The 15,339-nt window shown below is 48.5% G+C and overlaps 1 protein-coding gene across 5 annotated transcripts in view; it reads right to left on the reverse strand.

The window, feature by feature from the left end:
- The window catches only part of ANGEL1 (angel homolog 1), a 66,238-nt gene that overhangs the window by 13,978 nt on the left and 36,921 nt on the right, over window positions 1-15,339 (reverse strand). For 4 of the 5 annotated variants that reach the window (XM_020892308.2, XM_020892306.2, XM_020892305.2 and 1 more), the window contains exons 2-6: window positions 8,848-8,962; window positions 3,560-4,138; window positions 2,417-2,643; window positions 1,888-1,957; window positions 864-1,297 (exon numbers count right to left, since the gene is read on the reverse strand). In XM_020892308.2, the coding sequence (XP_020747967.2) occupies window positions 864-1,297; window positions 1,888-1,957; window positions 2,417-2,643; window positions 3,560-4,138; window positions 8,848-8,950 (1,413 nt within the window). In that variant the 5' untranslated portion in view covers window positions 8,951-8,962. Of the gene's footprint in view, window positions 1-863; window positions 1,298-1,887; window positions 1,958-2,416; window positions 2,644-3,559; window positions 4,139-7,187; window positions 7,322-8,847; window positions 8,963-15,339 lie in introns of those variants that run through there. The other variant, XM_020892310.2, reaches the window with a different exon arrangement.

The following is a 15,339-nucleotide window of genomic DNA, read 5'->3' on the forward strand; positions in this document are numbered from 1 at the left end:
AAGATTCAGCAGTCAATAGGAATGAGATAGATATGTATGTACATTTGTTGAGTAAAAAAAAAAGCTAGAAAATGAAATATACAGTAGTACGTCATGTTTATAAACACATACAATAGATTAGATAGCAGCCGTTAGAAGCAATCAGCATAGTATTGGAGGGCAAGAGCCCTGGGGCCAGACCACCTGATTATAAATCCTGGCTCCACCACTAACAACCTGCACAAACTAGAGAGAGTAAATGGCCTAACAGTCTCTATGCCTTAGGTTTCTCACTTATAAAATAGAAGCAATGATCGAACTTATGAAAATTAATGAGTTAATGTACGTAAAGTGCTTAAAATAGCATCTGGCACAGAATAAGTGCTTAGTAAATGGAGACAATGATAGTTACATCACCACAGTTTAGGGAGCACTGAAAATGCACAGAAAATGACCTGGAAGAACACCACCAAACTCTGAACAGTTATTACGTGACTCTAAGGGGAGACATAGGAAATGCAGGTAATAAAGCGGGCTTTGATCTTAAGCCCGCTTTATTACCTGCATTTTCCACGTCTCCCCTTAGAGTCATGTAATAATGCTTGAATCCTTATAGAGATGTACTTGTGTACATCTATGCATTTACTTATGTACTCATAAACTAAACATAAATTAATGATAAAAACTGAAAGGATTCCAGTATACCAAAGGCACTCACGAGCTCCTAACATCCAGGCGTGGGTACCAGAGCTATCAACAGGACAAGAGAGAGCAGGAGGGAGGCAGCACAGGTGTCCCTGAGGTCCCTGCCACAGAAGCAGCCCTGCACACCGACACCCTGATCCCCCTCCAAGCCCACCCCGCAGAGGCCGCTCCCATCTCACCTTCCAGGCTGGCATCCCGTGGTACTGGAGCTCGCCGTCCCTGATGAAGTTGTAGAGAGGCGAGTTGGGCACAGAGTTCAGGTCCCCACACAGGACGATGGGGCAGTGGCTGCCATCCGACAGCCGGGCCACCTTGTCCACTTCGGCCAGGAGAATGGCCATCTGGGCCAGCTTGACGTCGCCCCGCCGTGGGTTGTACAGGACGTGGGTATTTGCCACACATAAGGGGGCCACCGAGACTTGCCCCAGGCCTTCTGGGACCAGTGGCTGGAGCAGCAATACTAAGCCCACGTTGTCCCGATTGAGGAGCTCCAAGCCAGGCCGAAAGTACTCCACGGGGCTGGCGCAGAGCAGACGGAATCTTGTGGGCTTGTAGCAGACAGCACAGCCATCTGTCTTACACCCGGTCCTCCTCTTGTAGAAACAGGTAAAGCCTGCAAGGAACACCCCGCAAAGGAGATGGGTCAGAGTCCATGAACCCTGCATCCCTCCAACCGACGGCAGGAGCCCAGGTGTGTGCGCCCAGTGCACGCCTCCTGCCGCTCAACACGGGGGAGTCCTCGCCCTGAACCGTCCCCAGGGTCTGCAGAGGCTCCCTTACGGCGGTAACCAGAGGGCTGCGTAGCTAGAAGGGGAAGGAGGGACAGAAGGGTGTGATAGGAAAAGCATGGACTCCAGGGTAGGACAAGTTGGAGTCCAGGCTCCACAAGGATGAGTTTTTTATTTATAGCTTTGTGGCCTTTGAGCTAGTCACTCAAATTTTCTGAACCTCAGTCTCCTCCCTATAAAATGGGTATAATAATTTCAGCCTCAGAGAGTTGGTAAATAGATGTAAATAAATGACATGTATGTCAGAACCACTTTAAAACTTCAGGACTCTTGTTTTCCTCTTACTCTACACGAGGGAGCTAGCTCACAGGTGAGACACGGTTCACTGAGAGGAAAGAAGAGATGGTGCATTCAGGAGAGGGTAGACAGGGCAGGAGGAAGAAAGACTGGCACATGTGCCAGGGAGCAGCATTACCCATCATCCTCAGAGAGGGCTCCAGCTGCTCCCAGTAATGATCTTCCTGGACCTCCTGGAGACACAGGATCTGGGGAAGCGACACAGAGACCAGTCACTCCAAGGTAACGGAGGGCACCGCAGCGCAACTCCCACCCCAGGAGCGGACGCTGAAGCCACGTGGGAAGCTGCTGTGGGTCTCGGGCTGGACCGCACTGACACTTCCCCTGGGGGCTGACTCTTCCCCGACTGCCACTCCAGCAAAGAACAGGCCCCGAGTGAAGCTGGATTTTCCTGCTCTGAATCGCTCAAGTCTCCCTCCATGCAAAAAGGTGCTAGTGAGGGGTCACCGACGAGGAGGCTTCTTAGTATCTGCCCAAAACTCATTTACATTGGGCAGCAAGCTCCCAGCCTAAGCAGGACTCCAATCACATGAACAACTGTGGGTGAACTCATTTTTCTAAGGGCACAGGGAAACGGCCAGGGTCCAGAGCAAATGCAAGATAGCACACCCCCATCCATCCCACCCTCCCCGCCCGCCTTCGCTTACGTCCGGGTCCCAGTGCTGGAATTCCTGCATGAGATTCGCAAAGCGATAGCTCCAGTTGAGGATGTCGGGGTGGCAGTGCAGATAGAGCTCAGAGCTCTGCTGCATCAGGTCCTGGGCCAGGATATTATAGGACATCAGAGTGAACTGGAATTGAGGGCCATCCCCGGCCTCCAGGCCCTGAGCATCTGGCTGAGTGGAGAAATCCTCCCATTCTCGCCACAAGATTTCTGCAAAGGGGTGGGAAGAAGAGGTCGGTGGTTGAGTCCATGCCATCCACAGGGCCCGTCATCGCTGCTCCTGGCCCAGCGATACTGTGACAAAGTTCCCCTTCTCATTTTCCCTGTCATCCATCCCTTTCTGGGGTGATCTGAACAACACTCTAAGGACAGCCTCAGGCCAGGGAGTAAGCTCCACGAAGGCAGGGACAATTTTGACCTGTTCACCACTGTATCCCTAGTACCTAGCATAGTACCTGGTACTTAGTACCCTGAAGTTCACTAAACATGGCCAGCAATTCCTCATTTTTTATAAAGCCATGGGTCTCCGGGGAATCACTCAGATGAATGCGCTTAACGGTCATCTGAGATTAAAGACATTTCTAGAGTAATCTCAGCCTTGGCTGTTTTCTGACCTCTACACCTAGAAGGTCCTACAGAACCAGAAACTGTGTCCTCCATGTCCCCTCGAGCAGGGAGCTAGCTGTAGAGTGGACTGCAAACCTATGTGAGGCATAGCCCTCATTCTCCAAATTTTAATAGAAGCGCAATATGTAACAGATAAAAATGGAGTTATCCTGGTCGGGGCAGAGACAGTGGAGGCCGTGAGAGCTCTCCACCCTCACCCCAGAGAATCAATAAGGTAGAGAATGAGAACTAGGGTCTGCTTTCAGTTCTACCACTACCTAGATTTGTGACTTTTCGGCATATCCTGCCACCTCTCCGAGCCGTGATGACTTCATCTAAAAAGGCCACGGGGCTGGATGCAATGACCTCTAAGGCCCCTCTGGATTTGCCGCTGCAAGTCTCAGAAAACCAGAATGCAGCGGCAGAGCTCCACACAAAAGGGCCTTCTCTTTAGCAACGGCTCTGCCCACCTCCAAGACGACCACTGCCCGGGATCGCTCAGCCGGCTGTCAAGACTCACCGTGATACGGGATTTCCAGTGGGGGAGGCTGCAGCTGCCCCAGACCTGCAAAGGGCCAGACGGGAGCCTCTTCCTGGGACACAGGCTCCGGTGCAATGCTCCAGGCCACCACCGCGGGGTCCTCGTCCCACTGCTCTGTGGCCAGCACACCCATGGGGAGGACAGCACAGTCTGTGTACTGGGGGCCAGTCTGCATGGGCACTGCTGCCCACATTGGGCCCTCGACCTCCGACAGTGGCGCCTCCTCTCCTAGCACCTCGGGGAAAGGCTCCTCCAGGTTCTCTGCTGCCCGCAGGTCACTCAGCTGCCTGCTGGACCACTTGTCCTCCAGAGCAGCATCCTGTTCTCCGGGATTATCCATCAGGAGGGCCAGGCTGCTCTCAGCAAGCCCCTTATCTACAAGAGGACCGTCGCTCACAGTTGAGAGCAGCTGGCTCGACCCTTCTTCCTGCCACTGCTGCAGCAGGCCCTCACACTCCTCCTGGTCGGGGCCCCGAGGGGCCATGGCAAAGTCCCCTTCTACCTGGGAGGACGAGCTCTTCGCCAGGAAGGCATTTTTTCGACATGTGAAGAAAGCATCTAAAAAGAAAGCCAAAATACCATGTTGCAAGATGATGGCATCATTCAACTCACACTCCTCTCTCAACTTCTGATATAAGCCCCATGCGCGTGCGTGCTCAGTCGCTTCAGCCGTGTCCAACTCTGTGCAACCCTATGGACTGTAGCCCGCCAGTCTCCTCCGTCCATGGGGTTCTCCAGGCAAGAATACTGGAGTAGGTTGCCACGCCCTCCTCCAGGGGATCTTCCTGATCCAGGGGTAGAACCTGGGTCTCCTGCACTGCAGGCAGATTCTTTACCACTGAGCCACGGGAAAGCCAGTAAGTCTCATACAAGCAAGAATCATATCCACCGTGCTCATCGTTGTATCAACACTGAACCTGCCTATTTTAGGGTCTGGAACATCACCATCACCAGAGCCAAGCTTACTATGTATCAGGCACTGTTCTAAGTACTTTACAAAGTATTAACTAATTCACATGGTAGGGATCTGATAAATACTCTGTGCATGAATGAAAGAATGGCTATCCCATATAATCGAGAACAGAGGTGATCACATATAACCACACTCCTTTTGTCTGGAGGTTAAGAATCCTAATAACTTCAACTCTCTGGTTCTAAGAGACACATGACACTGGAACCAGCACTTCACCATAACAACTGGGGGTTATGGCCCAGCACTGAAATGAACAAAACTCGGACAATGCCCCTAGTGAGATGGACTTACTCTTGACTTTAAAATGAGGATGAGGGAACTGTGAATTGGATAATCCCCAAGAGCTTTTCTAGTTCTATAAATTTCCCAGTCTGTGAATGCATTCCAACAGAAAGCAAACAAAAAGGGTGTCTTAAAATCTGGACAAGCTACCTTTTAGCAAAGGCCTGGGGTCCTCTTCTCAAAGCTATTTTTTCTACTCAAAAATCTTCACAAATATCATTGTCAGCTTTCCCATTCCATAGCTCTCTAGAGGCTGCAAATCAGAAGGCGCCAACAACTCACAGCAAGAGACAGCTGCCATCTCTCTGCTACAGCAGCCACAATGACAACCAACAGGCAAGAGAAAGCAGGTGGGAGAAACTCTAAAATTAGAGGTCCCAAAAATCCAAGCACAGTACTGTGGGTGCAAACAAAACATCCCCCAACCAACCCACACTAACTGACATGTTTATATCATCAAGTGACATGGATGATGTCCCTCCATCACTGGTGATGCATTTCATAAGTTCCTTTCTTTTTTTAAGGCAAGAAAAACTTCAAAATGGTTCAAATGTTGAAAGACACTCTTATTTACGGCCTGTGTGGATTTAGGTCCCTCAAACCTCAAAGTGGTTTTCAACCAGCGGTTATTCTGCCCTCAAAATACATTTCCACATTGTCTGGAGAAACAGTGGTCGTCCCAACTGTGGGGACACCACTGGCATCTAGTGGTTATAGGATAGAGATTGTGAGCATCCTGCAGTGAGAGAGACAGCTCCACAAGGAACTATCAGCCCCAAATGTCAATAGTACTGAGAGTGGGAAAGCCTGCTTTAAACCCATGTGCTGGGTTGCTGGTTTTAGTCTCATGGACTCCCTAATTCACTGCCCTTTGAAACATCCTCAATTTATACCAAATGGCAGAAGTTCTTTGATATATACGTGTGAGGTTACTAGTTTTCAAATTTAGCAGGTTTTGATTGGTGGTGGTTTGTGTTTTTCAGAATTCTTTTATTAAAAACAGAAAATTTGTAGAAACCAAACGCACAAATACAAATGGGACTACTTTAACAGGTATGTACCTATGGGCGGGGGGAGGCCCACACCTATGAGTGGGAGGGCGGCCAAAACTCTGGCTACTGGTCAAGAAACCTCTGGACTAGAGGTCACTAAGTATAGGTCACTAAGGCTGCCATTATGAATGCAGGCAAAGCTCCAGAAATGGCAACAACATGATTAGAGGAATATACGATGGTCCTCTGAAAGCAATGGCTTCTGTGGAGTTCCTCATTTCTAAGGAGTATGTATACACAAAACATTCTCGGATTCGTGAACTGAGTGCCTACTATTGCCTGGGTAGTATGTTAGCAGTAGATACAGTGAGCAGAACAGACAGTCCTGCCTTCCTGGAGCTTGCATTCTAGTAGGCAGATAAAAACATACATGTACATACTTTTAAGTGTTTTATATGAAATACAGAGTAACAGAAATTTTACACACACACAATGTAAAATTCCAAAAAAGGAAAAGCACAAAATGCACACAGCTGGACCTATTTCTAAGAAATAGAAATTATTCTATTCTATTCTAAAATTCCTTCTTAGTCTGTCCTGTCCCCTAAAATGCCAGAGAGAAGTCCAGGAGTTCTGTGGGATCTCCGAGAGGAACGGATGGTCTCTTAAGAACCTCGAAAAAGTCAAAGGCCAGGAGTTGGGTGCGCGGGCAAACCCTGGCAAAGTTAAACAGTAACTCTTCTCCAGGCCGCTGCTGAGCACTGCCTCCACCCACGACATCTCTACGCGCACGGAACACTTGCTTCAGAGATGAGGTTTCAACGTGTCTCTGGATTCTGTTGTTTTGTTTGTTTGTTTGTTTCAAACAAAGACTCCGCAGAGAGGCGGCTGGGAAAGGCGACTGTGGAGTCGACCCAGGGCAAGACAAGGCAAGTCCAGGTCTTCAGTCCACAGACCTTTAAAGGGCCGAAGGGCCCCTGTCCACGGAGAATTCGGGCACTCGCCTCGGCCCCCAAGGGGGCCAACCCTCCCTGACCCCCCGAGAAGTGACTCAGCGGGACCCCGGAGCCTCTCCGCGCCCGCGGGACCAGAAAGTGGGGGAGACGAGGGCTCCCGCCCCTCCCCCAGCCGCCTCCACGTTGTAACTGTGGCCCGATGCCTCCAGGCCACCGGCGTGAGGAGAAGGTGGGTGGGGGGTGCCGCCCACGAGGGTCGCCGGCCAGGCCTGGGCCTCACGGAGTCCAGGATAAGCCGGTGGTGAGGCGGGCCGCGCAACGCACGCCGCCCCAGACCCCACGGGGGCCCCGCCAAGGCAGGCCCGGGGGCTTGGCACCCGCCCTTCAGGACGCGGGGCCGGTACCTGAGAGGGCGCGGAAAAGGCGCGCGGCCGGCAGCAGCAGGTAACACAGACACGAAGCGATCATGGCCGGCCACCCGCGCCCGCCGCCCCTTCTCTCCGCCGCGGCGAGCCGGTCTCCCTCTGCTAGGCCCCGCCCCCGGGTCCGCCCCGCTCCCGGCTCCGCCCCGCCTACCCGGCTCCGCCCGCCTACCCGGCCTTGATCACGTGACCCCACTGCGCTTCAACAACAACTTTATTGGGCGCGCAGGGCCAAGATTAGGAGCCAGTTCCCAAGGCAACCGAGCGGAACCTGCAGGGCCTGGCTCCCGGCTGCGGCGGCGGCGGCGGCGGCGGCTGCAGCAGGTGCCCCAGGATTTGACATTAAACCCCTCCTTGCAGGCCTCGTAGTGTTATTACTAATCCACGATTTTATTCCCACTTCTGCCACCTGACTGGGTGTCCACCTTGGTGCACCACCTAACCATTCCTTCCATCGGTTACCACGTCTGTAAAATGAGGGGCTAGATTTTGTCTCTTTAAGGCCTCATCCAGCATGACTTCTGTGATCTTGCCCTTCTCAGCTTACATTGGAGACAGAAAACTCCTCCTCATTTTTCTCCTTTTCTTAACTCTCTTCCCCAGCTCAGATTTAGGTCACACATCTAGTCCATTCCTTGCTTCAATAGGATATTGTCTCCTGCCTCATCCTGTTCCAAAGGAGCCCTTTCCGAGACACGTGCACCCCAGTGTTCATCGCAGCACTATTTATAATAGCCAGGACATGGAAGCAACCTAGATGCCCATCAGCAGACGAATGGATAAGGAAGCTGTGGTACATATACACCATGGACTATTATTATTCAGCCATTAAAAAGAATTCATTTGAATCAGTTCTAATGAGATGGATGAAACTGGAGCCCATTATACAGAGTGAAGTAAGCCAGAAAGATAAAGACCAATACAGTATACTAACACATATATATGGAATTTAGAAAGATGGTAACGATAACCCTATATGCAAAACAGAAAAAGAGACACATGTACAGAACAGAATTTTGGGCTCTGTGGGAGAAGGCGAGGGTGGGATGTTTTGAAAGAACATCATCGAAACATGTGTATTATCTAGGGTGAAACAGATCACCAGCCCAGGCTGGATGCATGAGACAAGTGCTCGGGCCTGGTGCACTGGGAAGACCCAGAGGAATCGGGTGGAAAGGGAGGTGGGACGGGGGGATCAGGATGGGAAATACATGTAAATCCATGGCTGATTCATGTCAATGTATGACAAAAACCACTACAATATTGTAAAGTAATTAGCCTCCAACTAATAAAAATAAATGAAAAAAAGGGGGGCCCTTTCCCCCTAATTTGGAAGACAGGGGGTGTCCCACTGGTAAGGGAGCCAAAAAGGGAGGCAGTGAACCCTCCACAAAGGCAACCGGACCAAGTCTGGTTGGTTGGTTCATTTTCCTCCGGGTGTCTATGACAGTGCCAGGCACATAGTAGGGGCCAGATAAACCTTGTTGACAGAACAAAATATATGTCATAAAAGAAGGCAAGTTCTTCCACCAGCTCTGTGCTACCCAGACCTCTTCAATCCTGTATTCCCCTTTCCCACTCTCCATCTGCTGCCCGACCACACTGTAAAGGAGTGAACGTTCAGTGCCCCCAGTTTCAGTACCCTGTGTCTGAGCCGTGCAATTTCCGATTTGGGACTGACGTCTTGGTTGTTCCGGAAAGCCCTCTGGAGAGTCACCAGATCCAGGACCAGCTGGGTACATCATAACACTGTAAGACTGGAAGGAGGAAGGAGGAAGGAGGAGTCAGTTCAGTGACTTTCCCACCCTGGCCCCTTAGCGCTAGAGGCAGTATGTGCCTTCCTGCAGTGGCACTCTTACCTTTCCCAGAGATGAAGCAGAGGCCACTGGGATAATCTGGAGATTGGGAAGCCTCTTAGGAACTAGGACATAACTACCTAAGGAGCCCCCCAAATCAGATTGACTTCCTTAATATGTACTTAAATAAACCTTCCTTGCATATCCTTCCATTTTGTCCTAATAATTACCTAAAGTTGAAGTTCCAAATCAGATCCTAAATCACGGCACTTATCTGGAGACTGTGTGTGTGTGTGTGTGTGCGTGTATTTCGTGGCTCAGTTGTGTCCGACTTTTTGCAACCCCATGGACTAGAGTCCACCAGGCTCCTCTCTCCGTGGAATTCTCCAGGCAAGAATACTTTTTAAATGGGTTGTCATTCCCTTCTCCAGGGGGTCTTCCCGACCCACAGATGGAACCTGGGTCTCCTGCCTTGCAGGCAGTTTCTTTACCACTGAGCCACCTGAGAAGCCCTATCTGAAGACTAAGTTTTGTAAAGTTATGGTTCCCTTAACCCTTGCAAATGTTTTTAAAATACAACTTCCTAAAGCCTTTATCCCAGTGCTCTGATTTAACAGGTCAGATACGGGGCCCTTAAACACTCACCAAGTTATCCTAACACACATTCTCTGCTAAAGGACCTACCCTCAGCTGGGCTATTCAGTGTACATGTGGGCAAAATGTGTCAGGCCAACTGAAGCCATGTTCTTTCAGAGACTTTTCCTGGGGCCAATTAAGTAAGGCTGGCTTCTTTTGTTTCCTGATCCATAATCAGCCATGTTGGAAAGGATCACAGCTTTGGAGTTCTACCACCTCAGTTCAGATCGTGGCTCTGACTCTCTCTGCTTGAGGAATTACCTAACTTCTTGGACCCTCAGTTTCCTCACATTTCCCAACACAGGGTAAGTTCTCCGTGTTTATTATTATATATATACTTGTTTATTTTTTTTAAATTTAGGCCCAAAACAGCTATGGCTACTGCTGTCATTAGTGTCATCTCCACAATTCTGGGCAGAAATGAGGGTCTTCCAAACTATAATGTGGCATTGCTAAGCAAGCCATAACTGCAGATCCAAGGAGACTTGATCGGGAAAAGTGCAGCCTCAGGCCTCCCCAGTCAAAGGGAAATTACAAGTATCACCTACACCATTTGCAGCCTCGTCATGTCAGAAATATTCTGAATGAGGGACCACAATTCATTCCAAACTGTGATTATAGTGCGGGCAATGATAGACATCTGTCTCAGCCACTGAGTGGTTTCAAAGATGCAGAAGCCCCTAGTAACCATATACTCCTAGTAACATTCTTCTGGGAAGAATGTACCAGATCAGTCTGAGTTGATGCTTTCATTCATTCGCGCTTTCCCTGATTCGTGCACTCGATATACTCATCAGCGATATAGCAAGCACTCATCAGCGTGTACTCCAGCTGCACCCCGTCTTTTCTTGACCTCAGGCCCACTTCTCTTTCACCGGAAACTCTAGCCCTGGACTCACGGTCTGCCCTGCCTATCATCAATGTGGATAAGCCACCCCAAATCCCAAAAGCTCACTGTCACCACCTCCTCGTGACCTCATTTCCACTGTACTCCTAACACCCTTGATGTGCCATCATTGGATACTGCTCCACTTCTGAAATCATAAATTCACGCCCCCCGCTTGGGTGGATCACCTCACGGCTTTCTGCCCCTCTCACTTTCACCCCCGCATCATCTGTTCTTTAACTCCATGGAACCCGTGAGCCATTTTAAAAGTCACTCTCTTCCTGCTACCCTCTGTTCTTTGACGACACCTGCCTAGGTCAGTTAAGCCATGTTCTCTCTTGGCTCTTACCCCTGCGCTGCGGAGTGCAAGTAAATAAAATTACCAGCTGCACAGAGCGGAGCTGTTGGTATGCTGGTCCGCAGCCTCACTTTAGCCCTTAACCTTCCCCCAGCCATCCTGTGTTCTTCCTTAGCGCTCTCTCTCCTGTTTCCACAATGCCCATTCTTTACAGATTTGCTGTTCGGTTGCTTCCCTTCCTGCTTTGAAGATCATCTCCCTACCAACTTGAGAGGAAAAATCGGAACCACTCAGTGAACACTGTTCCCAGTTGCTGCACCAACACGCTGGCCAGCATCAATCACCACCTTTTCCTCTTTCTCTCCTAGCACAGTGCTGACCACTCCACCGTCTTGGGCTCCCACCCCACCCCCAACTCTTGCTTCCTCAGAGACTGTGCTCCTTCTGCTCATCCCTCCCCTTTCCTTCCCCACCTCTTGCCCATCAACATGTGAAGTCAAATCACTCAGTTGTGTCTGACTCTTTGTGACCCCATGGACTCTAGCCTGCCAGGCACCTCCATCCATGGGATTTTCCAGGCAAGAATACTGGAGTGGGTTGCCATTTCCTTCTCCAGGCGATCTTCCTGACCCAGGGATCGAACCTGGGTCTCCCGCACTGCAGACAGACTCGTTACCATCTGAGCCACCAGGGAAACCCCATCAGCATGTAATCATGCTCAGTTAACTCCTATATTATGAGACATTCCCCAGCCCATGTCCCCCTCCAGCCATTCCCCCATCTCCCTACATCTCCTTCACAGCCAAGCTTCTTGAAAGAACTTGCCTGCTTCTGTCTCCTTCCTCACCCCTCATTCATCTTCATTTCTCTGAGCTGTAGCTTCCACCCTCAGCACTCCGCTGACTCCCCACCAAAGTCCCCAATATATTCCTCATGGATTAATTCAAAGGACACTCTTCATGAGTCATTATTTCTTGAAAACTCTATAAATTTGCATAACTTCCCCTACTTACTAGAGTCTCTTTCCTCGGGTTTCTGTGACATTCTTATTTTCCTTCCAACTCTGTGGACGTTTTGTCCTAGCACCTCTTATTTCTGTTCCTCTGAACACCCACCTTTCAATGATGGTATTTCTAGGATTTTATCCTTGGCCTCTCTCTTCTTTAAAATGCCTCTGTGAAATTTTCATCACTCCAGCAGCTTCAGATAGCATCAGATTACCTACATATCTACATTTTAACCCTTTGGCAGTGGACTCCTAAATCCTGCTCCTGTAGACTTCTCCAATGGAAGTCCCAGACGTACCTCAAAGACCCACCGCACACGAAGTTACTCTCGTTGCCTTCCCCACCATCCTCCAGCTTCACTGCCCTAGCTCTTCCTCCTCTGCCTTGTGACTGGCACAGTCATTTATCAAGTTATCCTGGCCTCCTGCTTTTTCTTCCCCTCTCTTACTCTCGTTCATATCTGTTCTGTCCCCAAGCCCAGGTGGCTTGGCCTTCTTTACATTTATTTAGTCAGTCTTCCCCATCCCTGCAGTCACTCCTAACTGCTGTGGGCCCGTCTCCTGCCCTCCATCCACTTTCCACACTGTGACTGGAACAGTCTTCCTCCCCATGCAAATCTTGTCAGGTCACCCTGCTAGGTTTGACAGGAAACAGCAAAATTCTGTAAAGCAATTATCCTTCAATTAAATAACAAATTGATTTTTTTAAAAAAACCTCTTTACAGGACTTCCCTGGCAGCCCAGTGAGTAAGACTCCAATCTTCCCCAAAGGAGTCTCAAGTAAGAAGAACAGAGCTGGAGGAATCAGCCTTCCTGACTTCAGACTATGCCACAAAGCTACAGTCATCAAGACAGTATGGTACTGGCCCAAAAACAGAAACATAGACCAATAGAACAAGATAGAAAGCCCAGAAATAAGCCCACACACCTGTGGGCACTTTATTTTTGACAAAGGAGTCAAGAATATACAGGGAGGCAAAGATAGCCTCTTCAATAAGTGGTGCTGGGAAAACTGGACAGCTGTGTGTAAAAGAATGAAATTAGAACACTTCCTAACACCATACACAAAGATAAACTCAAAATGGATTAAAGACCTAAATGTAAGACCAGAAACTATAACACTCTTAGAGGAAAACAGAGGCAGAACTCTCAATGACATAAATCAAAGCAAAGATCCTCTATGACCCACATCCTAGAGTAATGGAAATAAAAACAAAAGTAAATAAGTGGGACCTGATTAAACTTAAAAGTTTCTGCACAGCAAAGGAAACTATAAACAAGGAAACTATAAGGGTGAAAAAACAACCCTCAGAATGGGAGAAAATAATAGCAAATGAAACAGCTGACAAAGGATTAATTTCCAAAATATACAAGCAGCTCATACAACTCAATGCTAGAAAGACAAATAACCCAATCAAAAAGTGGGGGAAAGTCCTAAACAGACATTTTTCCAAAGAAGACATACAGATGGGTAACAAACACATGAGAAGATGCTCAACATCACTCATTATTAGAGAAATGAAAATCAAAACTACAATGAGATATCACCTCACACTGGTCAGAATGACCATCATCAAAAAGCCTACAAATAATAAATGCTGGAGAGGGTGTGGAGAAAAAGGAACTCTCTTGCCCTGTTCGTGGCAATGTAAATTGATATAGCCACTGTGGAAGATGACATGGAGATTCCTTTAAAAGCTAGGAATAAAACCACTATATGACCCAGCAATCCCTTTCTTAGGCATATACCCTGAGGAAACCAAAATTGAAAAAGACACATGTACCCCAGTGTTCATTGCAGCACTATTTACAATAACTAGAACATGGAAGCAACCTAATGTCGATCGACAGATCAATATCCATCGACAGATGAACTGTGGTGTTGGAGAAGACTCTTGAGAGTCCCTTGGACTCCAAGGAGATACAACCAGTCCATCCTAAAGGAGATCAGTCCTGAATATTCATTGGAAGGACTGATGCTGAAGCTGTAGCTCCAATACTTTGGCCACATGATGTGAAGAATTGACTCACTGGAAAAGACCCTGATGCTGGGAAAGATTGAAGCCAGGAGAAGAAGGGGATGACAGAGGATGAGATGGTGGGATGGCATCACTGACTCGATGGACGAGTTTGAGCAGGCTCTGGAAGTTGGTGATGGACAGGGAAGCCTTGCGTGCTGCACTCCATGGGGTCACAGAGTTGGACACGACTGAGCAACTGAATGGAATGGAGACAGACATAGAGAACAAACTTATGGACACGGGGAGAGGAGAGGAGCGGGTGAGATGTATGATAAGAGTAACATGGAAATGTACATTACCATATGTAGAATAGAGAGCCAATGGGAATTTGCTTTATGTCTCAGGGAACTTAAACAGGGTCTCTGTATCAACCTAGAGGGGTGGAATGGGGAGGGAGATGGGAGGAAGGTTCAAGAGGGAGGGGACATATGTATATCTATGGCTTATTCATTTTGATGTTTGACAGAAAACAAAATTCTATAAAGCAATGATCCTTCAATTAAAAAATAAATAATTTTTTAAGTCTAACATGGTAAAACAAACAAACAAACAAAAAGACCCCACAATTCCAACGCTGGGGACTGGGTTCGATCCCTGGTTGGGGAACTAGGATCCCACCTGCCATGGAGCTACTAAGTCCACATGCTGCCTCATTATCAGAGAAATGCAAATCAAAACCACAATGAGGTACCACTACACGCCAGTCAGATGGCTGCTATCCAAAAGTCTACAAGCAATAAATGCTGGAGAGGGTGTGGAGAAAAGGGAACCCTCTTACACTGTTGGTGGGAATGCAAACTAGTACAGCCACTATTGAGAACAGTGTGGAGATTCCGTAAAAAACTGGAAATAGAACTGCCACATGACCCAGCAATCCCACTCCTGGGCATACACACCGGAGAAACCAGATCTGAAAGAGACACATGCACCCCAGTGTTCATCGCAGCACTGTTTATAATTGCCAGGACATGGATGCAACCTAGATGCCCATCAGCAGACGAATGCATAAGAAAGCTATGGTACATATACACAATGAAATATTAAAGAATGCATTTGAATCAGTTCTAATGAGATGGATAAAACTGGAGCCCATTATACAGACTGAAGTAAGCCAGAAAGATAAACACTAATACAGTATACTAGCACATGTATATGGAATTTTAAAAGATGGTAACGATAACCCTATATCCAGGGCAGAAAAAGAGACACAGATGTATAGAACAGACTTTTGGATTCTGTGGGAGAAGGTGAGGGTGGGATGATCTGAGAGAATAGCATTGAAACATATATATTATCAAGTGTGAAACAGATCGCCAGCCCAGGTTGGATGCATGAGACAAGTCCTCAGGGCTGGTGCACTGGGAAGACCCAGAGGGATGGGATGAGGAGGGAGGTGGGAGGGGGGATCAGGATGGGGAACACATGTAAATCCATGGCTGATTCATGTCAATGGTATGGCAAAAACCACTACAATATTGTAGAGTAATTAGC

This window comes from Odocoileus virginianus, chromosome 6, assembly GCF_023699985.2.
Source record: "Odocoileus virginianus isolate 20LAN1187 ecotype Illinois chromosome 6, Ovbor_1.2, whole genome shotgun sequence".
NCBI lineage: Eukaryota > Metazoa > Chordata > Mammalia > Artiodactyla > Cervidae > Odocoileus > Odocoileus virginianus.